Source organism: Simochromis diagramma, unplaced genomic scaffold (assembly GCF_900408965.1).
Source record: "Simochromis diagramma unplaced genomic scaffold, fSimDia1.1 OVJJ01000816.1, whole genome shotgun sequence".
Lineage (NCBI taxonomy): Eukaryota > Metazoa > Chordata > Actinopteri > Cichliformes > Cichlidae > Simochromis > Simochromis diagramma.
This window is the reverse complement of record NW_024386908.1, coordinates 8,353,316-8,380,378: the sequence shown is the minus strand read 5'-3', so window position 1 is coordinate 8,380,378 and position 27,063 is coordinate 8,353,316. Positions and strand designations below refer to the sequence as shown.

Genomic DNA, 27,063 nt, shown 5'->3' with positions numbered 1-27,063 from the left:
GGTACCGGTACAGGTTTGTCAGACATAAACCGGTCCGTGGCGCAAAAAAAAGGTTTGGGACCGCTGGTCTAGAGGATCAGAGTTCCTTTTTAACACACAACAGTTACCTGGTGACCAGTCCTACTAAAGAGCATTTCACCCACTTGTTTTGTTTTAATACCTTTTTTTAACACCTAAAAATCATCTAACAATTTTTATGGAGGGAATTAATTGTGGTTATTTCCAGCTTAGTATAGTTTCCTGCTGGACTCTACTAGAGTAACTCTGTATAGTCTATAGTTAAAACAAACATGAATGGGTGCCAGTTTAGCTCACAGGTGGAGCAGGTGACCATATGCCACAAGCCTAAACGCTTCAAATCCAAGGCCCTGTGCTACGTGTCTTCCCCCAGTCCCCCTCTCTCCCTACTTTCCAGTCTGCTCTCCACTGCACTCTGATAAAAGCATAAAGCTCCAAAAACTACTTGTTCATCATAAACTGGGTATTAGTTCATCCACTGCGTGAAATAAACAATTTAATTTCCTTTAAGCCAGCTTTTCCCTGATTGGTTGCCCCTTGCAAACAGAAGGTGTGAAGAACAGGTGGGTGGGACTTCTGTGCTCAAAGCCAGACCATTTGCCAGACACTATATTAGGCATATAGTGTCTGGCAAAGACATCATAAACAGCTAAAAGTGATAAACAAATGACAGGAAGCAAAATAATATAATGGTCCCTTTCTCCCTCCTACAGCAAGTGTTATATGATGATATTATTTATATTAAATATAATATTATTCATGCCAATTTGGGAACACACGAAAATCTGAATTGGAGGCAGAGATCCGCATAGAAGCTGTGCATCATTACTGGGTGTCAAAATAGACACTGTGTGTGTGTTGGTGCCTTCTTTTGATGTTTCTGCTCCAGTGATGTGACTCAACGCTGTTTGCTGCTTTTCACTTGGCTGACAGAGCATCGCGCCTGTGTGACTGTGTGTCTCTAACCCGCCTCTCATACCCTTGGCCCTCAGCAGTGCCTTTTGTGTGTGCATGTGCGCCCAGTACGTGCAGCATGTGGCCTGCATGCGGTACTCTTGGCTGATCGCGATGCATGTGTGTCTGTGCGCACGCCAAATCCTTGGCTGCACGCCTCCAGTGAGTCACCACTTGACAACGAGGCAGAGATAAAGGGAGAGAGAAGGGAAGAGAGGCAGACCAGAGGGAGGAAAGAGACCGAGAGAGAGGATACACAAGAGAGAAAGGATGAGGGGAAGAGAGACAGATGGAGAGAAAAATGTGTAAAGAAGAGGAAGAGAAAGTTTGGGAAGACAAGCTGTGAAATGCAAGCGAGACAAAAATGAGAAAAATATCTAACTGTGACTCAGATGAAGATCAGAGCACATTGTAGGATTAATAAATGCAGAAATCCTCGTAATTCCAAAGGGTCGAAGAAAAAAAAAAAAGGAGGGAGGGGTGTTGATGAGGAGAGATGAGTGAAGGTTTGAAAAGATGGGAGGAGGGAAGTGAAGGGGAAGTAATGAAGATGGAAACACTAAATTGCAAAAGGACTGAAGGGGAGGGTGTTTAGCAGCTCCCAGGTGCCTTTTTATATGTAAGGTACCAGATCCCCAACAGTAGCTTAGAAGACTGTGGATGCTGGCGGCTTCAGTATGTAGAACATGTTTTTTACTCAGTAAAGGAAACAACATGTCTACCTTAATAATTCCTTGTAAATTGGTCCAAACACTTGTGATGAACAGCTGTTTACAGCTTTTAATTCTATATTAAACTAGCAAAAATAAATCAGTGTATCATCCATAGACATGCCGAGCCACGTGGCTGTTTGTTCACGGTTTAATATCCTCATAAGATGACACTGGCTAAAAGCTTGACATACTGACTCCATAAAGACATATAAAGACAACTTTAAATAGTCTCACTGAGTCAGTGACCTAGTTACACAGAGGGGGATGTGTTGATTCCAACACCATCGGGCTTACAAGTAATTCCTGGCTTCCACAATGTTTCTTAGCCACAGTGTGTGCATGTATTTCTGTAGTGTGTGTGTGTTCTTTTTTCTACATGATTGTAAGTGTTTGCGCTTATGAGTCTATTTTTGTGCGCGTGTGTTTACACGTGCGTAACTTAACACCTGACTAAACCCCCATGTTGTTTGCAAAGACAATATTCTCTCACTATCACAAGAGGATTATTAGGAAACGCGACCTGTGACTCAAATGAACGGATAAATTTAACACCCACTGGTACTGACACACACACACACACACACACACACACACACACACACACACACACACACACACACACACACACACACACACACACACACACACACACACCTTTTCTATTTCAAGTGAAGGCAAACAGAAGGAAACAGGAAATTTGACAGACTTCCTCTGAGCTACAGTGTTCAAGATGCTCCATTCCTTTCTCTTCTCTGCGTACGTGCTTGTAAACACTGACTTCACTTGGTGTTTTACTCGCCTTACCCATTTTTTCCCCCCTCTCGTCTCCGTCAGCCTCTCCATCTCCTCCTCTGCCTCCTTCCTTCATAATGCTAACATCCCTGGTGGGAAGCCTATTAGATCAATCCTCTCTCCTTCCTGCTCCCCTTTCCGCCTCTGGTTCCCTCACTTGTTAATTCTGTAACAAGCTTCTCTTTCCTTCATCAACTCATATTTGACCTTCTCCTGCTGAGTTCATGTCATACCATCATCTCACTAATCTGTCCAACCTCTCCCTGACCCCCGCGTATCTCTTAAATTCTTTTCTCCCTCTCATCCAATTCTCTCGCTGATCATTATGTCCAGCCAGACTGCAGAGTGCTAAGTTTATTAGTCTATTTCCGTACATGCGTCACAACAAAGCTTCTGGCTGCTGACTGGTGCCTCAAACACAATTGGACATGCTTCTCTTTAACAATCTCCCACTTGGCTCGGCTACAAAGAGAGAGACGTGAATGAATGCACATCCACACTTCAATTAAAAATAATGTAATGGTCCCTTTCTGCCTCCTTTGTTATTGCTGATGAATTCTTGTAAGTTAAAGTGACACCACACTGATGCTAAGCCAACTTCTAGGTACACTGTGGAGGCTGAGCGTGGCAGTGTTTCCTTCAGGTCAGTGAGCATCAAAAGCCTGGAGCAAGGTGCCTACACAGGATGAGGCTTTAGCTAGAATCAGATGAGCTACAGATGCCGATAACCGGTATTCGATGTAGCTATAGGATTCTCAATTTAGAGATTTGAATAATCAGGGTTTTTTTGTTTTGTTTTGTTTGTTTGTTATTTTTAATATGAGAAAAATTAACCATCTTAGCCTAGGGGCACAACATATCTCTCAAAAAGAAAGCACCTAGAGAAATATCTTTTGTTAGTCTATGCACAGCAGCTGGACTCGTGTGACTGTTAATATAGGCAAAAATAACAAAAAAATAATTTGTGTTTGTGGTGTTTTTTCCGAGACTAAATGATCTCAGCTCGTTTGTTTACCATCCTTCTCACTCACAGCAGTTCTTATCGTGCTTCACCTATTTATTGCAGGTTTAGCAAATTTGTCACAACTTTTCATACTAAATTGTCACCTAATTTATTCACGCTAGTCTCAATTTCGCCTACTGTGGAGGTCAGAGGACTTCAGCAAATAGAGAGAAGAAAACGCACTGTCATCCTGTCTTTTCAGTTACGATGACTCATTTTACTGAAGTCTGTGGCTAAGTCAAGAAGCTATTGAAATATAGTAAAAAGCTGATGGTGTAGTCAATGTGAAATACCTACAAACTGCTGTTAACCTCCTCTATGCAATATTGGGTCCCAGGCAGGTCCAGAGAGTCACATGGGAAAAATGTGCATTACCCAACTAGTTGGGAGCTACTGGCAGAGTGGTAGTAAAACTTCAAAAAGTGTGACATAAACCAGAAACAACTAAAAGTTGTGCCTTGACTCTACTCCCAGCACATATCAAAAGGAGCAATGTTTACTTTGAAGACAAACAGTTTCTGGTTTGTGTCATACTTTTCAGTTTTACTACAGCTCGGAGAGTACCTGGTGAGTAATAGCGGTAGAACAGAGACTACCAGCAGCCTCCTGCAACTACTCACCAGCGGGTTGGGGAATACGTCTTAGAGAGCCAGCTAAATGGTAGTATTGTCCTGAAAGATTGGGCTCGCCACTCAGACAAACCCTCAGCACTGATATAGGATTTTTGACCCCCCCACCACAAAGTCTCATCTTTTCAAACTGTTGCAACATCTTCCTCTGTATAATCGGAGTTTCTGAGCTTTTGTCCAGTATTTGCTTTGAACTATACAGTATTTGTTTGCATTAAGTTGTAAGCTGCCCTTACTTACTGTACAGTCTCTTATTTTATATATTCTTTACTTTTGTGTGAATCTGCAAGCTCCATCTGCCTGTCACTTTGATGCTGAATTTCCCTAATGAAGGTCAATAAAGGATATTTCTATTCTAGTCAATGAGTTTACACATTTATAAAGTACTGGGCTTCTTTTTCCCCCCACTCTGACCCATAAACCTGCTGGCTTTTACTTCATTTACATATGAGGCATTGCTGTGAATGTTTTTCTGCAGTGATAAAGCATTAATACAAGCACATTATGAGAACAGATGAATAAAATATTAAAAAGCTGCATTGTGCTGTTTCGCCTCGTTTTAATCTTTTGACGACGTACCGACATCATTGCTCTCAGTGACTAAAAGGAGAAAGACCAAATTACCTCAGCGTCCTAGCACACCACGTATTGACTGTTGGGTTGTACTTGCCCTGAGAAAATGGAGAGCTGTAATCTTCCATAATTCTTACCGGTACTGAAAATGGCTTTAGACAGGTGCTGAATACAAAATACAGGCACGCAGCCTGAGCAGCAGCAAAGCCTGCGGTCACATTGTGAGCATAACAAACATCCTCTCTTACACGCTATTCATTATCAATTGCTATAGGTACGCAAGTAACTTCGTGGAGAAGTGTGTGGGTGATTGTGTCTCATACTGTGGGAGATAAATTTGAGCACAAACAAAGAAGAAAAGATTGCAAGCGGCGGCAATTTGCTTTGCTCTCCTTTCTGCACACACCAAACAAAAAGCAGCAGTCCAGTCATTTATGGCTCGATAACAGAAACATGGAGGAGAGAGATAAAAGAGAGACAGACTAACACAGCGGGAGGGAGAGAAATGGGGATGATACAACATTAATCTCTGTATATGTGTGTGTGTGTGTGTGTGTGTGTGTACGTGTTCCTGTGTACTTGTTCCTGTGTATTTACTATCAGTATGCATGCTCACATCTGTCTGTGTGTGTGTGTGTGTGTGTGTGTGTGTGTGTGTGTGTGTGTGTGTGTGTGTGTGTGTGTGTGTGTGTGTGTGTGTGTGGGGACTGTAAGTGTACTTCCCAAGGTCACTGCCGAGAGCTTGGAGGGAGGGGGAAAAAAATTAACAAGACCAGTGGACAATGACGTTAGCCCTGCAAGGAACATTACTCTTAAAGGGACAGCACGGGACACAGGTTTGCAGGGAAATTTAGACAAAAATTACACAATAAGGATGTTTCATGCTTTCATTTCAACTGGATTTAATTGATTCACAGTCATGCTGAGATCAAGGTGTTCCTGTGGAGGCAAAACTGTCCAAAAACAGAAGGAAATACAGGGAGAAAACATTATGAATATTCCACACAAAAGAAGAAAACAGCCAGAAGGAGAGCATTAGAACGCACAAACTGATCTACCCCCTGTAGTACACCACACACACTCTTTACAAGAGTATGGTAACCAATCCTGGCTGTACTCACATTGAAAAAGAGCAGGCGGTATCTCAGTACAAAGCCACTCAGGAGGTTTGAGGCAACAAAAAGCTTTTCATTAGTGAACTATAGACATGGGACAACTTGAAATGAAAAGGTCTAGCTTTGTCACTGTGCCCAGAGGAGACAATCCATCCCAGCAACACACCTACATAAACAGTTCTAGTTTTTCTCGCTGTCCTCAAAAGTGTTGTGGGTTGAAAAGTGGTCAGGAGGTTTGAGAAGAAAAGCACCTTTTTGTTGATGGAGGTGAGTCTCCAACCTGCTTTACCGTGAAGCCACCACCTGGCTGACAGCAGTCATTTCTCAGAGTCTTTAACTCGACTTCTTCCCTCTCATCCCTTCGCTGCCATTTCTGTCACATTTCTTATATAAAATCCTCTCTTTCTCATCTATTTTAGACTATGCTTCATGGAGCCTCTTGTGTTATATGCTTTTAATAGTCTCTTCCCTCTCTAACAAGTATGTCCGCTTGCTTTGAACTTTGATATCTCATGATTAAGAGGCGTCAGAGTAACAGCCACGTCCAAACGTGTGCTGCACGCTGATGTCGTTGATAATGTTGTCATTAAGTCTGCGAAATCAGACATCAGTTTAATGCCAAAAGCTGTTTTAATGCTGAACAGATGGAAGCAGATGACTCGACCAGATGGTTAAAGCCACAACAATACAACTTTTTCATGTTCACAGCAGCCATCCAGTCTTTTCATTTAATCATTACGTTTCCCTCCCCATCATCACGTCACCTTCTTCCCTTACTTTCTATATTTACCACCAGGGAGAACTGGAACAAGTTGACGACAAATATCTGAAAACTTGGCAGTTTTTTGGTTTTTTTTAAAGGTACTGGGAAACAATATGTGGAAACATAGCAGCAAGTATAGTGGCATAATACTTAAAGACAATTAAAGCCAGCATTTTTTAAAAACAGATGCAATACTTCAAGCTTCTCTAAGCACCTCAAATCCAGTCAACTTACTCTTTACACTAAACTCAAGATGAATGAATTTCACTTGTCAACTCTGCATTGAAAATGTCTTCAGAATGTTAATTCTGAGCCTAAAAAGTTATCTTTGCAAATTGTGACAGCTGCCAACTGCTCTAGCAAAGCTAATCACCCAAGATCCACAAACACTGACGCGTTCGTCTTTAGGCTAGCATTAGGGGTTGTTGATAAAAAGAGCTGGGAGCTGCCTGTAGCCTTAGTAGGCCATATTCTAAATGGGTGAAATGGTTAGCACCGTCATCCTGGTCGCAAGAAGGCTCTGGGTTCAGTCCTCCTGGCATGCAGGGGCCTTTCTGTGTGGAGTCACATGTTTTCCAGGTACTCCAGCTCCCTTTCACAGTAAAGACATGCATGATAGGTTAATATCTGGTGATTCTAAACTGGCAGCAGGTTTGGATGTGTCTGTGTGTTTTTCCCCAATGACATCTGGAAGAGGCTCCAGTCCCCCGACCCATGACACCAAGGTGGATAAGGAGTTAGGAAAAATCAGTGGAATGTAAATAAATTTAATATTCATCTGAGGGGAAAAGAAAAGAGGAACTCTGCGCAGTTGATGCGTACAGCTGGGTTTCCACTAGGAAGGTTTTTAGTGCAGAGGGGTAGTGGATGTTAATAGAGAACTATGCATCTATAACTGTGCTGCCTGACTGATAAAAGCTTCATGCACCACAGGTCTCTGACAGTCTGATAATTCCCCATTTAAAGCTGAATAAGAGAGAAGTGTTGTTCCATTCTTTTCAAAGCAGCGCCCACTCAGTGTTAAATGTCCATTTTATATATCTCAACCTTAATATTTTATTTAAAAATTAAGGTGTACTGTGATTAAAGTGCAGACTTTCAGCTTTAATTAAAGGGGTTTAACAAAAATGTTCACATTAACAGCTTAAGGAATTACATTCATTTTTAAACACAGTATCCCATTTTCAGGAGAAGCTTCATGGCAAAGCAGGGTCTGTTCCTGTTCCCTTGTTATCATAAGCTGAATGCATAAAAGCTCTGGAGCTGATTCCAAGTGTTGAACTTGCATTCATGTCAGAAGGAGCCCATCATTGAATTGCGGGGGAAAAAAACCCCCAAACTTGAGCAGCTGCCAAATCAACAATATGGTGCACTCTTAAAAAAAACCCTACTGCACCGGTCAGCTCAGCAACACCCAAAGGCCTGAACATACTGCACACCACAAGTGCTATCTGTCAGCCTAGTAGACACACCGATGGTATCACTTTCAAAATCTTCCATTAGCTTGTTCTTGAGTTATCACAGTCAAGTTTTCATTTCAGTTTTCAACTTAAAAATCCCAGGTGACTTCCTTCTTGAGTTATTGTATTTACAAGATTATAAATCTCTAAGTTTTGATCTCCCGAGATTTTAGTTGACACCCTTACTAACTGAACTTAGGTGCCCATGATGCCCGCCCGGCCACCCAGCAGGGTGACAACCCCATCAGTCTTTTTACAGCAAAGAAAAAAAATCAAGAGACAAAAAAAGAAAATGTTCTTTTTTCCCTGCTGTGGATGTGATATAACAGTAAAATGCTTTGGATCTGTGTTTTGTTTTATTTTCTTCAGGGTTTTTTTGTTTTGTATTTTTAAGAATAATTTAATAATTTCCTTTTTTTTTTTTTAGTTTTCAGAGTCTAAGTTGGTACAGAAATTTCTGGTATCATAACTTCTCTAATTCCTGTCTTCAAATCATTAGATCAATAGAGGTACCTGTATCAAAAAAAACCCAACAACAAGAACAACAAAAAAACTGCTGCATTTGAGGACTGTAACACCAACTTGGTCCATTTCAGTTTCCTGAAGTTGGTATAAAGTGAACTAATGAATAATTCAGACTGAACTGCACACGGCATTACTTCTGAAAGCCATTTCGCTTAACTTTTAAGTGTAAAACTTCACACACTACCATATATCTGTTAAAGACATTATACTAAAAATAATTCCTACAATTCTTATTGAATTTTACTCGCACTCGTAAAACAAAAAAGGTTGAGCCTTCATAAACAGCCCTTGTATTTACTTCTACAGTGACAGAAAAATTGCTATTACTGCTAAGAAAATGTTTTATGCAAACCTTGAGGAAAACAATATTTATACACAAGTCAATTCAAGATGAACCCCGATTAAGAAAAGCAAAGCACTGAATTGTAGAGGAAACACAGAGCTGTAGCTTCTCAGGTCAAACTCCATTTGTTAAAAACAACTGTTTTTCATGCATCGCACCACAGAAAGCAACATAATGCATTTAAGCCAGAAACAAAAGTGTGTGTATGTTTATACATTTGCATATACAACATGACAAAAGGCCTCCACCTCTTCTTGCAACTGTTGCATGGACAGTCCTAGCATGACATCATCTATCCTGGCCTTCACATTGCATCCTCAATTTACCCTGCATCACACAACCTTCTAAGTGTATACTACATATCACTTATTTCCTGTCTTCATAGACTGTTGTAACGCCCAGACTGATGCAAACGACAGACAGTAACATGGAAGCATGTGGCCTTTTCCATTTGATGCTTTTGAGCTTTTATTTTTCATGTTTGAAAGCTTGACATTTGTTTTTTGCTCTCTGGGGAAACTGCTTCAAAACTGCACAAGCAGCAGCAAAAACGGTGTAAATCAGAAAAGCAACTAGTCAGCATGGTTGCAGAACTATCTATATCAGTTTCAATAATATCCAAGCCACAGCACACATACAGCACCACATCTATGACACCACTCTTCCCCTTTATGTGCCTGTGTTCGACTGACCTGAGAGTAGAAATTAGCCATAGTCGTGGTTTCTATGTCTTTCTTTCCAATTATTTCCATTTTCACCGGAGCCGACGGAAACTTGGTTGAGAAGTAGTCCAAAAAGTCCGGCAGGTACTTGGCTTCTCCGTGGACGATTCCCATGACATAACGAGCAGCCTGCAAAACAGTCAGCAGTTTTAATTTAGATCAAGATGATGGTTTAGGAAAAGGATTTTAAATTACTAGTCTAAGAGTTTAAGTATAAATGAGGGATGCACCAATCCAATTCATTTGATCACAGATATGCTACAAATACCCACAGTACTGATCTGATACCATTATGAAATTAATAATGTTGAGTCGTCACTATAGGAAAAGATTGCAATTTATTCTTTTATGGTTAAAGATATGGGAGTAGTTGGCAACCCCCTGGCAACTAAAAATCCTATAACAACCACTAAATGACTGAAAGTGGTATCAAGGAATACAGATTTTTCCCTAGCAACCAGTGGCTGTCAGGAGATAACTGACTGGTCTCTGAGCATCTGTGACGATTTTAGGCAACAAGTCTAAACTACAAACTCACGAAAAAATAAATACATAAATTAATAAATCCAAGACTATATATTAACTGAACTGCTATTTATTAGTGAAATAACAGCTTTTCTGTCATGTGAAATCCCTTGAAAAAGTTCAGTTTGTAGTCAAGTAAAAAACTTTTGCAATCAAAGAAGAGAAAAGCTGTAAACACACAAAAAGGTCAAGCTTCAAGCTCTCACTTTTCATTCACATTATGAAAATATCTGACTGAATCCTGCCTAACCCATCTGCATAGCAGATCAGTGCATCCCCCGTCTACATAACTTAAAGGGTAAAGAAAAACAGTGTTTTTAATGAAACATAGTCAGCAGCAGGTGCTACACTGCAGCTGCAAACAACACTGCACTGAACTCAACATTCAAAGATCAATCTGATCAATACACATGCTGCACCTGAGACGCGTCCTCACTGAACACCAACGTGACAAACTCCTGAGCAAACCTTTCCCTCTGGTCCACTGAGAGAGAGGAGAGCTGCGACGTGTAGGCGTGAGCCACTAAGGCGCCTCCGTTAGGCTGGTTTTCTACGTGAATGTACGAGGCAAACTCCAGATCCGCCATACCGGGATACGAGCATTGCGGTTGGTGTTTGGTTGGGGAGGAAAGAGGTGACGTGGTGGACGACAACGGAGAGTTAAGTGAGTTGTGAAGAGAGTTCAGGTGAGATTTCGAAGGAGAGGAGGGCGGGAGATGGGAGCTTTTGTTGTTAGGTGGAGGATAAACAGGTAGAGGGGACTTAAATAAAGATAGGGAGGAGTCGTGTTTTATTTCAGAGGGGGAGGAAGACGAGGTGGGGGACGTGGAGGAGGGAGGAAGGAGAAGCAGGCCAGCACAGATGGTTTGGCAGGACCGGTGGTACATCTTCACATGCTTGTGCTTCTCCCCTTCTTTGTGTTTCTTCTTCTTTTTCTTCTTCACTTTTTTGATTTGCAGCTCCTCTGAGTTGATCTTGGCTTTCTCTTTGTCATCTGGACAGAGCAACAGAAAGAGAGAGAGAGAGAGGGGAGAAAGGCACTATTGAAGGATTTTTGTGCAATACCACAAAATAAGAAGAAACCCAGCTCTGAAGAGGCTTTCATGACAGATTTGTTAGAATCCATCATGTGTTATTTGATGCACGGTGGATCAACAAACTCTCCCAGCTCCCTGCTGTGAGAATAGATTTCTCCAAAGTCCTTCTAGAAGCAAGTCTTGCAAGTTAGCAGCAATCTTAAAATGCCAGGAGGCACGTTTATTGATGCATCATCTGAATTAACTTTAATTTCAGTGGTCACTGAGAAATAAATGCGCGAGTTATCAGTCAAACGTGATAAAACCCACATCAAAACTTGGCTGACTTTGCCCCAAAACCCCTTTCTCCTGAAGTTATACTTCTATTGCCATCTGCGCCGTTGCAGAGTCCTCCTATAGTTTTCTATCCAAGCTTTGAGTGCCGTGTGTCTCTTATGTCACTAAATCAGTGAAATCAGTCTTCTTGCAATAACTGCAGCTCTGAAAATGCAAGTAAAATAAAGTGAAGGGGTGGAAAAATGGAGGCTAGAAGGAGTGAGGTTCTGAAAACAGGTTAAAAAAAAGAAAGACAGTAAAATTAAAAGCTTTACTCAGATTTTTGTTATTATTTATTTTAAAGCATCTAATAATAAACACATTCAGGTACACATTTAATGCCCTACAAACAAAACAACTGAGAAAAACGAGTACTAACTGTTTTAAGCAGATGACTCACTGCAAGTTTTCCCCCAGTTGGCATATCTCCTGAGGTGTATACATAAAATAAAGTGAAGAACATTGAAACTGAATCCCTTGAGAAAAGCAGATATGACTAAGCCAGGAAGCGCACTCTCCAGTGGCATATTTGCAAAGACATAATACCGTACATGGCAGTCCATCTCTTCGACGCCTCAGGCAGGACAACATGGAACATGCAAATTTATGCAAAGTGCTACTGTATCTGTTTGTCTGTGTGTGTGTGTGTGTGTGTGTGTGTGTGTGTGTGTGTGTGTGTGTGTGTGTGTGTGTGTGTGTGTGTGTGTGTGTGTGTGTCAAAGCATGACAATTTGGATACATGTTGCTTTCTAGTTTCTGATTCCACAGTTATTGTGTAAACACATGGACACGTATGCATTTACAGTAAATATATACGTGCACTTCAGTCATGACGACAGTGGTGCTGCTGCCCTCACCTCACTAACGCACATGCACAAATACACAGCTTTAGTCTAGTGTGTACCCCACACAAGTTCAATGCCACACAAGAAAGGAGGGAGACAGAAGAAAGCACAGTGGGGGTGGGGGTATTTGCAGTACAATAGCTGAGCTACTAATCCAAAAGCGCTTTAACCCATAGTCACCCTCCCCCAATTCCCTGTACACCCAAACAGACGTTTATTCCTTCAACCTCCATCAAATCACAGATGAAGCAAGTTCAACATACCCAGGATCTCTTTCTGTGATCCGGCTTCACTTACCCCGATGTCAGGCTAAGCAGTCACACAAAGGCGGTTATCAACTGGATAACTGAACCCAGGGTTTCCCAATCTAGCTACACATGAACAAGGCGGTGTTGGCAGCATGTGACCAATCACAAACATGGAGAGGCCAACCGGCAGCACAGTGGAATATTTTACCTATAACATTAAAACAAGTGTGACGTGATTGCTGAAGGCAGCAAAGCTGCTGTTACCTAAACAGCAGTGTGATTGATAGAAAAAGCACTGTACAGTAAGTGTAGTACTACAAAGCTCTGTCTGAATGTGTGCACTCTAAAAGCTTTAGTCAACAAGACTTAAAGTGCTATGCCAGCTATGTAAGTTTACCAGTTTGGGTCTATCTTTAATACGCCGGAGAATGTGACAGTTATGATCATGTCATAACACTGTATACAAAGTTACAGTAATATGAAACCATTTTAAAATTGCTTACAGCCAATAGTAAGAAAAAAAGCAAACTATATTAATGCTCTTTAGTGAGACACAAAAACGTCCACGGTCAAAAGGTCCCAGAGATCATCCAGGAAATAGCCTATTATTTTCCAGAGAACTGATTGGTCAGAAGGTGGTGATTTTGTACCTTTGAGTCTTTTATCTGGAATATAGCCCTGCTTTGAAGCACATTCAGTGTGCTTCATTGTTTATCGTACCAACGCTGAAAGTGTCTATTAATGAATATAACCTATTTTTCTGAAAAATTATAATATATACTTGATTTAAATAAATAAATAAATAAATAAAATAAGGCCTTAAAAAATGAAAATCATAATAGACAAATGGAGTTGCTGCAACATGTTGCCACTTGAAAACATGTTTTGTCTGGTTTTAAATCTTCTCTGGATTATAAAACTCAATTCAATACTGTTTTATTTTACAACAGTTGCCTCAAGGTCCTCTATATAGCAAGGAAAGAGCCTACAAATTTTCCAAAGAAAAAAGCCCAACAATCACATTGGAGTAAACACTTGGCAACAATGGGAAGGAAAAAACTCCCTTTTAACAGGAAGAGCAACAAATATCTTGTTAAAGGAATACAGTTCACTGCATTTCTATTTGTGATCTGTAAAGGGGAACAAGGATCTACACTTCTATCAGAAACCAATAAAAAACTGTTTCAACTGTATAATGTTTACTTGATGGTACAAACAGTTGATGGCCAAATTGTCTTTTGTTCATTTTATGTGTACCCTGATGAAGGCTACAGGTCAAACACAATGAAGAACAACTTTATTGCTTTACCAAACTACAAGTGTTGTTCGACCTTCAACCCAGAAAGTTGGAAGCAGGTGAATTTATGCCATAAACATCTACTCTACACAACAGTCTATGTTACCAAGTCAGCTGCCTATTTCTGCAAATTTTACAAAGAACAAGTTATTGTGCTCCTTCTTTCTATTTGGCTTAAAACCAACATGCTCCCACTGGTGATGTTTTGGCTTAACAGCTAAATCCATGCTGTTAATTCTCAACAGCTGCTTATTGCAGTGCAGCCGGCGCAATAGTTTAACTTGATCACCTTGAAGTGCCATTAATAGAAGAGGGCAAAACTGGTGAAAAACAACATGAAAATAGTGATGTCATTTCATCCAGCTGTGTTTAAAGAGGTACAATTAGTCAGCTGAAATTATTATGATCAGGTGATTGTGAAGTAAATGTGACAGGCTTATTATTACGTGCAAAACATTAAAAAAAAAAATCTTGTATCAGTCAGGCTTGTTGCATTCATCACTGTAGAAAATCACATTATATCTAGGGTAAAATACATTTTCCTGAAATAACCAATGAACTAAATCATTAGACTTAATTTGATCTGCTAACAACCAGTTTTAATTATCCGTTATAATAGGTCTACTTGCTCAGCCATTGGCAGCTGCTCTAAAAAAATTAAAATTGTAACTTAATATTGTACATACATGTTCACTCTGCTGATGACTTTTCCTGGGCAAAAACTGCAACTTCCCTTTTGTTTATACACAAACAAATGCATAGTTGGACCATTTGGCTGGATGGTCATGATCAGTTTATGGTCAGATAAATTCCCACTCAAATAAACACACACACAGACCCACTATCAAACAGCCTCACTGGCAGTAAAGCAGACTTACTGTCAGAATGGTCATTTGCTGCTTATTGATTTCCTATACACGTTTCCACTGGCTGCCCCTCTCTCTCCTGGTCGTCCTTTTCAATTGTAAACTTAACACTCTCTCACTGATTAAATTTCTAACTTTCACTCCCGGTCTCTCTGTCACTGTAATACCCTCTGATTAAATGCCACACTCACTATTACAGAAAACCTTCTCTCTGGTGGGGAGAGCCCCCCCTGCCCCGCCTCAAAAATCTAATCGCAGGTTTCAGTGCGTCCCTTAAACAAGTGATTAAATAGCGGACTCTCTCACAGGACGGCTGCAGGATTAACACATGCCTCTTGCTCTCAGTCCAGTCTTTTCTTAACTCTACCCTCATAATGAGGGAATGAACCAGCATTACTAGGAAGTGTGGCCTTTTGACAGAAAATGGGAAGATTGAAATAGTGCACCAATTTATCCGTCTGTAATTTCCATCTGCAGCCACTGGTCACACTATGTGCCCAAAGCACAGCTAAGTCCTTGAAATGTCACAGCGGGGTCGTGACATACCATAACAAACTCCCCCAGAGCTCTCCAGCAAATCAAATCAATTGAAGTAAAATTGGCATTCACACGTGTCAATAAGTGGTTTGTGCGTATGAGCCTGTGTCACTCTTTATTAAAAAAAAAAAAAAAAAAAAAAAAAAAAAAGAGTGGGATGGGGTGGATCTTAAAAAGCAAAACATCCCTGTTGATAAACGGCTGAACTCAGATTACTCGCGCACAGTTAGGTGGAGATTATGATCACAGCGCTCTGCAAATAATTCACTACTGTCAAAAGGTTAACAATGAAAGTCGCCGCTGCACCGCATTGATAAGGTGTGCACGCACACGCACACAGGTGAGCCTGACTTCATCACCAGCAGGGTTGCATCAATAATGGATGCAGACAAGTGTTCAAAGAAAACCGCCATCTTAACGTATACAAAACTGAACAACAAAAGAAATGTGTTTAAGAGCAAAAATATATTTTTCTCATCATTCTAAGAAGATCTGTGACAAGAATATTTAAACGTTTGATCTAGATAATCACCCATCAGTCACACTCTAATAAACAGGAAGTTAAAACCATGCCTGACAACAGAAACAAGCACAGAAAGGCAATTACATGAGAGAGTAACAAAGCTAAACATATTTAGGGTTGCAACTATTAATCATATTAAAATGAGTTGGGGGTTTTGTCAATTGTTTTAATTAACTATAATATAAAAAGACAACCACTTTAAGTTTTCTATTTCTGGGACAAGAAAACGGATTTTGAAGAGGGCCAATCACACTCAAGTTTTGCTTGAGCTGCTTATAATTTTTGCTTTGATCTTATACCAGGCCTGTGTGAGACCAATCAGTTCATCTACTGTCAGAAACTAACCATTTTGGCTCCCTTTCTTCCCCCTTTAAGCCATCTTTCTTTTCATTGGCTGCCTATCCCAAACTGAAATTTATATTGGCTATATATAATAATGATAATAGATTACATTTATATAGCGCTTTTCTAGACACTCAAAAGCGCTATATATACATCAAAATATGTTTACAGGAGATGGGATTTAATATAATCTGGTATTTAGCTGTGCTGATGCATCTAATCAAACAACTGTGTGACATGCGTATAGTAACGAATAGGTCATACACTCGCCTTCGTGATCACCATCTAATCCTTTATGACCATCTCCCTGAAGATGATCATCTTCAGACCATCTGCTGCTCAACACAGAAGCTACCATTAATGTGCTGCTCTTATTTCTTTGGTGTTTGTATTTTTTTTTTTAATTCAATATAAAATAAGGTCAATACAGCATGTAAGCTGCTGGCTTTGGGAACGTGGAAAAGCATTAAAAGTAGCATGAACACAGTCAGGTAATTGCATATTTAAAAAAAAAAAAAAAACAACAACAAAGTGATTTTTGGCCTTCCACCAAAGAACCAACATTTTTTTCAATATTTAATAAAGTTTAATCAAACTTGATATACATTTTTGTTTATCAAATGGGTAGTTAACAGGAAAATGTATGCAAAACTACATGAGGACTTGTTGTGTTTACACACAGCCTTCCCCTCAAAGGCTCATTTAACCCAGGAAAAGCCCTGATCAATGACATTAAAAAAAAAAGAGGATTTTCAAACTGAAATTACAGTCAGGACCTTTATATGGAACAATATTTGGAGCATTTTTATTCTGTTTGGACTTTTAAAAACACAAAAATAAGACTGCACATAAACAGAGCTACTGTAAAACATGTACTCTAATGGTCAAACATTAAAGAATCCCATCAGAAATACTTATTTAAACCAACCTGAGAACAAGAGCAGGCAGAAATAAACACCAATAAAGCTACAAAGATTATAAAAGATGACGAACTAGCAGAGACAAAGGGAGCAAGAAATGGGAACAGGGGGGGGATGACAGACTGTGAAGACTCTCAGCTTCTCCTATTACAACCACTGCTGCCTTAATTCAATAAACCATAAGGGCTAAATAAACCATAGGCACCAACTCTACATGTGAGGAGCAGCAAAGTGCAAAGGTCAACCTAACACCAGGGATCAAGTTCTCAGTGAAAATAAAAGGTTGTAACTCTGGTCACACTTGAAGAGTTCAGCCATGACAGCTACAGTGCTAAACTGGACCTTTTCTAGCACACTGGTAGAATTCTTTTTCTGTTTTTACCCTAACACCCACTGGGATGCTGAGCAGTTGTGTATGCAGCTTGTACATTGGAAACATAATGATGATTTACTGTACAGCGCACTGTGGAAGTGGGTCATGTTTGGTTACCTTAGCAGCAGATCTGAGCTCCATTTGTATATGGAAAAAACAGTATTTATGACTCAATGCTATGCTGCAACATGTGTGATGTGTTTTATTTGCATGGTTTTTGTTTCATTTATTGCACACAACACACTTACGTTTGTAGTTGTAGTTTACTTTTATTTTAGTAGTTATATTTTCTGCCAGCAGCAGCAAATTAAACGCTGATCCATTTTAATGTGCAACTTTCTCTAATAATAGAAAGAATCATTTAATTCATCTCTATAAAAGTCACTTAGTATGCATGTGTGCAAGTTTCCACCAACCTTTAATCGGCTGCTTGACTTCTCCATTCTCCCTCTTGATCTCATTCATCACTTTGTGCTTCTTCTTCTCCTTTTCTTTCTCTCGCTCTTTGACCTTCTTCTTCTCCCTCTCCTCTCGCTCCCTCTCCTTCGCCTTGTCCTTGGTGGAGTGATCTGTGGAAGCAGTGAGCAACGTTTCATGTCTCGATGGTGAAAGCACATTAGCATAAGATCTCAGATGTACCCCCACGCAAGCATGTACACAGATGTTTGAGTGCACTTTGCTCGCTCCGATTTGCTTCTCTAACAGCTCACCTGTTCTCTTGCCAAGCCCTTCACCTCTGCTATCACTCTTGACTTTTAATTTTGTTGATCTTTCCTCTACAAATGTTTTTTCCCTACTGCGAAAGGAAAAAAAAAAAAAATCATCCCATCGCCAAACCCATACTTTTATCTAAGCCCTGCAATGACCTTCCCTTTGAGAATGAAGCAGCCGCTCTGCAACTTCACTCAAAACAGCACAGTTTCATCAAGACACACCTCATCCCCAAAAAACGTAACCCTCTACTATCATTAATATGTTCCCATTTAATTTTAAAAGTCCTAAAATCCTCTCTTTGCTTTTCAGCTTATTTTCTTTTCCTTTTCCTGCACGTCTCCATCCGAGTGTTGAGCAAGTGTAGCACATTGAGGAATTGGAGTGCGCTCTAATGCAACGCTCGGTGCAAATCGCTGCGGATGAGAGCATCAGTTTTAAAATGTCAGTATCACATGCACACACCTTTTCAGCTGGATTGTTGGAAAGCTTTCGGAAAGGTGTGTTTAAGTGTGAGGCACCCCGGCAAACAGACATTTATTCTTTAAATCTGCACGTCTCCCCTCCAGCTGAGCTAAAAACCCTTACCCATCTTCAAATAACCCTCGTTTTATACATTTTTGTATTCCTTGATTTGCTTTATATTTTTTAATTTCCTCATGAAAAAAAATCCTTTGTGTTTTCCATAGTGTTATTTTGTCCATTCCTTCTTTTCCTTCCCAGAGAACTTTTTTTCCCCCCTTTGAACTCAGTCGGATCCATCTTTGAAAGGAAGCCGTGTTTTCAGACTGTTCACTCTTCTGTGGATGTAGGGAGTGGGAAAGTGAACACAGTGTGGTTGCACTCCCTGTTTGTGGGATCAAAGGAGAAAAAAAGCTTTCAAAGTAAAAAGGCTTATAGGAGCATTAGGAGAATTAGATGTACATTGATACATTTTTCCATCATAGTACTTAAATACACTTCAGCAGACTGTTTTGCTTTTACTACTTAAGACGCAGGTGATCGTGCTCCTCATAGCTTGTGGTGAATAGTGGAATGCCAAGGATGTCAACGTTCCCTATGCAAAAGAAATGCTGCTAAATTACTAGACAGTGTAAGCTGCCTAGTGGAAAAAAACAGCACGTCTCAAAACGACAATTTAGCTCCACAGGAAACAGCCTACAAAGGAGCGCTCACTCAGATCTGTTGCCAGATTTATAAAAACATGTAAGGCCATGCCAGAGCAGTAACATTCATAAGCCTTAACTTTAGAGGAAATGGCAGTAAATTAGTCCAGGTGGCTGATGTGAACTGAAAATATACAGTGAAGCATGTTGATTTCTCTCACCTCGAGAGAAGGGGCTTTCCCGTGAAATAAAGAAAATAACAGGGTGAAACCAGGGTTTTAACTGATGACACGATCCGAGAAAAGATGTCAAGGCTTCGATGGTCACAAGTTCTAAAGCTAAGTTCATATTTCCAGGGCAAAACAGCACAAAACTAGAGATCTGAATGAATTTGAAATGAACGGTATCCATGTGACTGAAGCATGTTTTCTTCCCCCTCTTCATTCCGTTTTCTGATTTTCTAGCAGCAGCCAGTTAGGAAGGGAAACACAGCAGGTAGTTTTCACGGTTTGGATGATCACAGGAGAGATAAAACTTTGAGAGACAGAGAGCCAGAGGCCGGCAGTTAGTAAACTTCAACGACGCAACCACTCATCTATATCTCATTTCTTCTTATCAAGAAAAATTACGCCAAAATAAAAATTATCAGAAAATATAAAAAATGTGCATTCTGACATTTTAAAGTTGTTACATTTCAAAGGGAACCCCAGATCCCTCCAATTGTCTGCCATTAAAAATTAAGTAGCAATAACAAAGCATAATTTATAGTTTCAACATCAAAAGTGCACCAGCTTAATGCCCATATTTACCCGCTAGCTGCTAATTCACATGATAAAAAGTGCATTTTGGGTAAATTTTAAACAGTCATATCACCATTAGTGATAGGTGGCTTATTATGTTAAAGGTCTGCTTTATACTGCCATTATGATACCAGGCTTATCCTCTAGCCAAGGTTTCTCTTGTGGCAAAATCATTTTCGAATACAGGCCAAAGTTTCATTTGAGGTTCTATTTACTTGGGAAAGGTGTCACAGTGGTCCAGTGGTAAGTAATGTCACTTCACAGCAAGAAGGTTCCACCCAGCTGCAGACTTTCCATGCATGCATGTTTTTTGCTCATTTGTCGGCTCGTCTCCCTGTGCCTGTGTGGGCTCCCTAAGGATACCCCAGCTTCCTTTCACAGTCCAAAGACATGCTTGTTAGGTTAACTGGTGATTCTGGGATTGGATATCAGTGTAACAGTGAGGCTGCGTCCACACAAGAAACTATCGGCAGCAACCTGGCAACCCCAAGAAGTCAATGACTTCAACAACATATGGGAGGGGGAAAAAAGAAAAAGAAAAAAAGAAGATCATTCTAGATATAAAACTTTTCTCAACAGAAACTACCAGTGAGACTGCAGGATACTGCTGATTGACATATGACATGGTAGTAAATACATTAGAGGCTTACCTAGGCAACGAGTGGCCATTGCCCAAGGATACGCTACCATTGGTGTCACTATCTAAAGCCTGGAATGTCTACATATCTACCAGCCGGTAACTTAGAGGGATGGGCTTCTTCTTCATCTGTTCATTGTGCTTTTTTCTTTGTTGGGGGGGATGGGGGTGGTAATTAACAAGACCATGCAAATCTTGTTTTTTCTGGAAGAATCTGAGGCCTTCAAAGATTAGACACACTGAGCTCTCCACTGTGAACAACACAGTTTGAGCAGAATTTTCATGTGAAAATGTGCTGGATACTTGCAAGCTCACATTTTCAGCAGTAAACATGCTCTCTGTGAGATGCTGAGCATAATGGGAAGAAGAAAAAAACTTGCCCAAGGCCAAGCATGTGTTCATATTTTAAGGAGAGAAAAAAATCAAAATGCAAAACACTGTAACAGGGAGCTCAGCATTTTATCAGTTTCCCATCAGTATATACATGTACTGCAACTGTAAATACGGTTGCAGTACATGTTAAAATGAAGGCGATTTTAATAGAAAAAATACATGATATGTGTGAAACTAGCTGTTAAATCTAAGCATGATCAAAAAACATTAAAGAAAAAAAAAATCACTGCAGGGCTGCAGGTACACTCGTCTCTCAGGAAAATCCTGCTACTCCAGATGGTCAGTCCACCCCTGCTGGTGTGGCAAATCCATGCTTCACCAACCAAAATGATTTAGCAATAGGACTCATACAGTGTTTGTCATTGTATTGGCAATGCACACACTGTGCTAAGGATCTTGCCATTTTTTTCAGAGGAAAAAATACAAATTTAAAAAAAAAAAAAAAAAAAATAGCTAAGAGAAACTTAATTGGGCGATGATGGTAGTTAAGCTTCATTTTCTCCTCAGTGTAATTCAGATGTGCAGCTCCAGACATATTTGGTGGTTCTTTAAGCATGGTAAATTTACATCCACACAATAAACTAATTATGGGCTTTTAACAGTAGATAGAAATGTAGAGAAGTCAAAGCTACAACACAAAACAACCGTAACACTTGCCAAAAACAGAACTGGTTACATGGATTTTAATCTCTGCATTATGCAGCACAAGTGTGTGAATGGGCATAATATTAGGCTTTTGCACAAACGGATACACTTAAGGACTTGATAATATTCTTGCTTCTGCATATTAAAATGGAAACAGACCGGAATTATGCTTTTAATATCACTATAAAATTGCAAAAGGTAATGACGAATTAATATCTACAGAATCTGCTCTCAGATTTGTTGACTGTAAGCATTGATGGTCTAAAGCTCCCACTAAATGAAGCTTCAATTATTCAATCAATAGAAAGAGGACAGCACTTTTGCTTTTTCTGTTAACAATGGTTATTAACAAAGGCAAGTTTGGAGACTCTAGCTGGTAAAAAAAAAAAAAAAAAAACGAGTAAACAGCAACTACATGATCTGAGATCAGCAGCAAGCAAAGCCTGTCTGGCTATAAGCCCAATAAAACCAAGGCAAAACATCAGCTACTGCTACTTAAGGGAGGCTCGCTGACAAATCGTGGCCGGTGGTAACATTTTGTGCAGCACTACAGTAAACTTCATTTATCAACAGTTCATGTCATCCTGTGATATAGCAGTGCAGAACAAGAATTTCAATTCAGTTAGTGGCGGGCAATGTACTTGATGATTAAATAACATACAAGTACCAGCTAATATACCTACTATAGCTTCTCAAAGGCTTCTTAATGTACAGTTTGTTTGGCTGCAAATACCGCCTGGCATACAGTGCTGGAAAGATGAAACCTTTCAACTGCTTATCCTCGTTGCTTGTGGTATTAATTATGTGACACAACAATTAATGAAAGCAACTCTCTATAGTAGGTGTTGGAACTGAGCAGAGAGACTGAGAATGAAGAGAAGAGACTGGAAGCACATCTGAAGAGGAGAGCTACGTCTGCTGTTTGGAGGTTTTTAAAAATAAAAACTGGTATTGACATCATTTTTGTGCAACATTTTCTTTGTATACTGGAATGCTTTCACTGGAACTTGGTCATGAAAACTCTGAGAACCTCTGATTATGGCTAAATGTATTCGACAAACTGCATTTGCAATATCAAACTGTGTGTAAATATAACAACAGCTCAGAAGGCTGCATAAATACCTTACACAAGGTCAAACTTGATTTGCAACTAGCTCGACTTCCCAATTATACCTACAGCTTAAAAATTCCCTTTTCTTGGTCTACTGCTCACTGCACTTTGTCTGACTCATGTATCCTATTTCAGCATCAAATGTAACTGGCAGTCACAGCTCCCTGGCACTTGCTTTTGCCACTAATAATATTACCATGATGATGTGATACTCTTTGGATCCCTGTAGGAAAGATTCTTTCCTTGCAGGAAGGTCAGAGCATAAATTGGCCTCAAATACATGTCCTTCCGCAGAACAGCAATCTTGTCAATTTTCTCATTTTGTTTAGAATTAATGTACATTTTGAGCTCCACATTCACACACTTCCTCATCTTCTACTTAATATAATTACAGTCTCCTACTGCTGGCCATTGAGCAACTCACTAAAGCAATTAGAGGTTCAGTGCTTTACTCAAGAGCACCTCAGTGAAACTGTTGCAGGAGCGGTTTTAGTTATCACTACTAAAGGCTGCATCTATATTTAGCTAGTCAGGTCCAGAAATGAAAATCATAAGCTGCACTAAGTGACTTTAAGTGGTATAACTGCCTAATGGAAAATATTCATTACAGAGTTTGGGGTGAAAATAACACATTATCTGCAAAGCAAATCACGTGATGTTTTGTGGGTAATCGTTAAAGCCACATCTATGTGTTTTAAATAAAACGCTGCCACCAGCCACATATTTACATGAACATATTAAAGTTGCACTCAGTGCAGCCTGTTTACAAGACTGCGTGTCTCAAAGTGTTTAGGGCTACAGGCCAACAACACGTTTCCTTCTGGTACCCTAATTGTTTGCGGTGACTGTTCAGAGTATGTCATGATCTCTTAAACTACCCAACTGGAAAAGGGTGACATCATGCAATCACATGTGCCCACCCTTTCTAGTGTCTAAACATTTAACAAGTGAATACATGTCCACACATTGGCAAGCACAAATGTGCATATGCATGGGTTTTGGCATGATGCTTTGGTGTGACAAAAGGACGTTGATAATAAGTATTTGCATCCTTACTGACTTCTTGGTGTTTTTTGCATATTTGTCAAACTTATGTTTGAGATCATCAAACAAATTTTAAATGTTAGACAATGATAATCTGAGAAAATACAAAATTAAGTTTTTTTTAATAATTTCACTGATTAGAGGAAACCAACAACAATAAAAAAAATAATAAAAAAAAAAACAGAAAAAATGCCCAAAAAGCTAACAACTCTCCAAACCTACCTGTGGAAGAAAATAATGCCTTGTGAACTTAATAACGGGTTATGTCACCCCACAGCAAGAACTGCGATCAAGTATTTACAATAACCAGCAATGAGTGTTTTACATTGCTGTGGGGAAATTTTGGCTCACTCTTTGCAGATTTCTTTTTTTTTTTTTTTTTTTTTTTTTAAATTCAGCCACAATGGAGGGTTTTTTTGTTTTGTTTTTACCATGAACGACCTGTTTAAGGTCATTCCAAAGATTCTTAAACTGATTTTCTTTACAACTGAATGAGCTTATCACCGATCAATTATGGGATGTCACCCAGGTCCTGAAGCAACAAAGCAGCTCCAGACCATCACCATCATTTAAGTGATTTCTTGTTTTCAAAGCTCTGGAAGTGATCGAGCCTGCTTTTAATTATGATTTAACAAGGAGGGGCAGTTACTTTTTCACACGGGGCCAGGTAGATTTAGAAAGCTATTCTCCTTTAATACATTAAACCATCATTTAAAAATCTGTTTTTGTATTTACTCAGGTTAACTTTGTGTAATAGCAAATGTGTGTGATGAACCGAAACAAATGTGCAAAAAAGAAAAGAGAAATCAGGAAAGGGGCAAATACTTTCACAACACCATGCACCATTTTAAAGGACGCAATCGAGAAAATAAGACTATTTTATCTCCCTCTCCCACCCAACCATCTAAATGGCATTTAACAAGTGCAGTGGCCACGCTCAAAACAAAATATTCTCATTAAAGTCCAAGTGTAATTACAACATTGTAGCAATAAAGATGTCTGTGTAGAAATGAATGCTTTGGGGGTGTGAAGGTTGAATTTCTGCATGTACAACTGTAGATGATGCAGTATCAACAAGCCACGGAGCTCTGTGTCTGTTTCCCCTTACAGCCTGGGGTTACAGAGGGGGGCGTGGTGCTCTACCAAAACAACACTTACCCTATAATGGCGGGCGGTTTTTATATTGTTATGACAGCACACATGTAACGCCAGGACATACACAGCTCCCAAAGAAAATAAATACTTGCACGCGCAGGGATGTCATTGATTAACGAGTCTCAACTATAACGCTGGTGTGACAAATGACAGCTCGTTTTTATAAACGTTTTTAAGATGCCGTTATTTATTAATCTGTTTATCTTTTAACTGTACTGGGTCAGTGGTTAACGTATATAAACAAGGGTGGATATGTTTAGTCAATGCGACGTTAATATGTTAAAAAAAATTACCGCAGGACGAGCGCGGCTGGTTGCGATAACGGCCAGGTCGCGCGACTATACTGCTCTGGAACGCGGCTCCAGTAGAGCTCGAGGGTTCACAAGCGGGTGAACAAGCGACGGAAAGCTGGCAGCCATACTCCGCAGAGACTCCATCGATTAAAACTGCTGCGCTTTCACACGCTCCAAACTCGACGCGAACACGTTCCCGAGCGACCAAATATCAATTAATGCAACGCTCGAGGATTTTTTTCGGGCATCTTGCACGACGTTAAGGGGCGCCCTTTTCAACAGCAGCCATTCCGAAAAACGGGACCGTTTACAGGCAGATGAGAAAGCAGAGAAACTGTACACTCCGGGGCACATGTTCGTATCCCGAGCGGCTAGCCAAGTCACTATAAAAGGGCAGAACTCTAGCCTGCTTATAATAAACACAAAGTTTATTAATGCCACTAACTAACTCACAAAATAGATGAAAACATAATGGCTTACCTTTTGGTGGCAACGTAACATCTCCATTTTCTTTCTTCGCTGCAGAAATGTTATTAAATTTACCGACGTCGTTATTAACAGTAGTCCCAGATCCGGAGGTCAACAACAGTTTATGTTTCTTTTTCTCCTCTCCGCCTCCTTTCCCCTTTTCCCTCTCTTTCTCTCGCTGTTTATCCTTACTTAGTTTCTTGGATTTGGAGGAAGAAGGTGCCTTATGGAGGAAGAAATCGCTCTGTTTAAAGACTTTGTGATGGGTTATCGGTGTCTGGGACCCACCAGTAGCACCCACCGGAGACGGGTTGTTGTTGCTGCTGCTGGTGGCCGTCTTAACCGGACTACAGCTCCACAAGCCCGAGCTGCTGCCATAACTCTGCAGCTTCGTGTGCTGCTGGAGTTTCTCTTTACCGCTACCGTTGCCTCCCACTCCTCCGTCCCTGTTGAGTTTCTTGGGTTTAACGCTCCTCTCTTCGACTCGGACCTTCTTGGGCGGCGGCGGCTGGTTGAAATCACGGGAAGACTGGGAGTGGTTATCAAGGGTTCCTTTCGCCTCGGTCGGCTTGCCGAGCGCGCTTTGAACGGAGGCTACAGTAGGAGTAGTAGCAAGAGAGGCAGCTCCAGAGAGGTGAATACTGCCCTGCGAGTCAGCCATCTTGAGGCTTCTCTCTCTATTTACTCTCTTCCCCCAACGGCAGCCGATGCTGCTTTTTTTCCGCGACGTTCAGACAGGCGATGAAGGGGCGGGGCCGAACTTGAATTGACAGCCAGGCAGCGAGGAGGCGGGACTCAGGCTCGACTGACAGGTAGCGAGGGAAAAAAATAGAGGCGGGGCTTAAGTATCTGTGCCTTAGCAGCATGTGTTGTATTTTACGTACGATCTATGGCATTTTGTGTTTATGAAACAAGGAAAGGTGTAGATTTTAACTATGAGGAGCCAAATATTTCTAAAGCTCAACAACTTTTTGAGTACTGAAATGCAGCCCTTAGATTTTTAAGATTAAATTTAAATCATATGCCAACTTTCATTGCTCCAAATCGCAACAAAGTTATATTTTAAAGGTAGAGATCCTACAGCATTATGGACCAAAACCATACAATCCAACAGTTTTCTCTTGCATAATATTTGGGGACAGTCCCAAAGCAAAACTTACAAATACGTTCAAATAAGACGTATGTTTGCATGCTTAATGTCTGTGGCTGACCTGATCATTTGAACACTACCGCTAAACCTCAGGTATGAGGGTGTTTTAAAC

General features: G+C 40.2%; 1 protein-coding gene across 1 annotated transcript in view; it reads right to left on the bottom strand.

Moving 5' to 3' along the window:
- LOC120735694 (lysine-specific demethylase RSBN1L-like) overlaps positions 1-26,692 on the bottom strand; it is a 40,398-nt gene extending 13,706 nt beyond the window's left edge. Inside the window, exons 1-4 of the mRNA XM_040035237.1 lie at positions 25,814-26,692; positions 17,855-18,007; positions 10,555-11,129; positions 9,581-9,739 (exon numbers count right to left, since the gene is read on the bottom strand). Coding sequence (XP_039891171.1) covers positions 9,581-9,739; positions 10,555-11,129; positions 17,855-18,007; positions 25,814-26,462 — 1,536 coding nt within the window. The 5' untranslated portion in view covers positions 26,463-26,692. The remainder of the gene's footprint in view (positions 1-9,580; positions 9,740-10,554; positions 11,130-17,854; positions 18,008-25,813) is intronic.
- Positions 26,693-27,063: the final 371 nt, after the last annotated feature.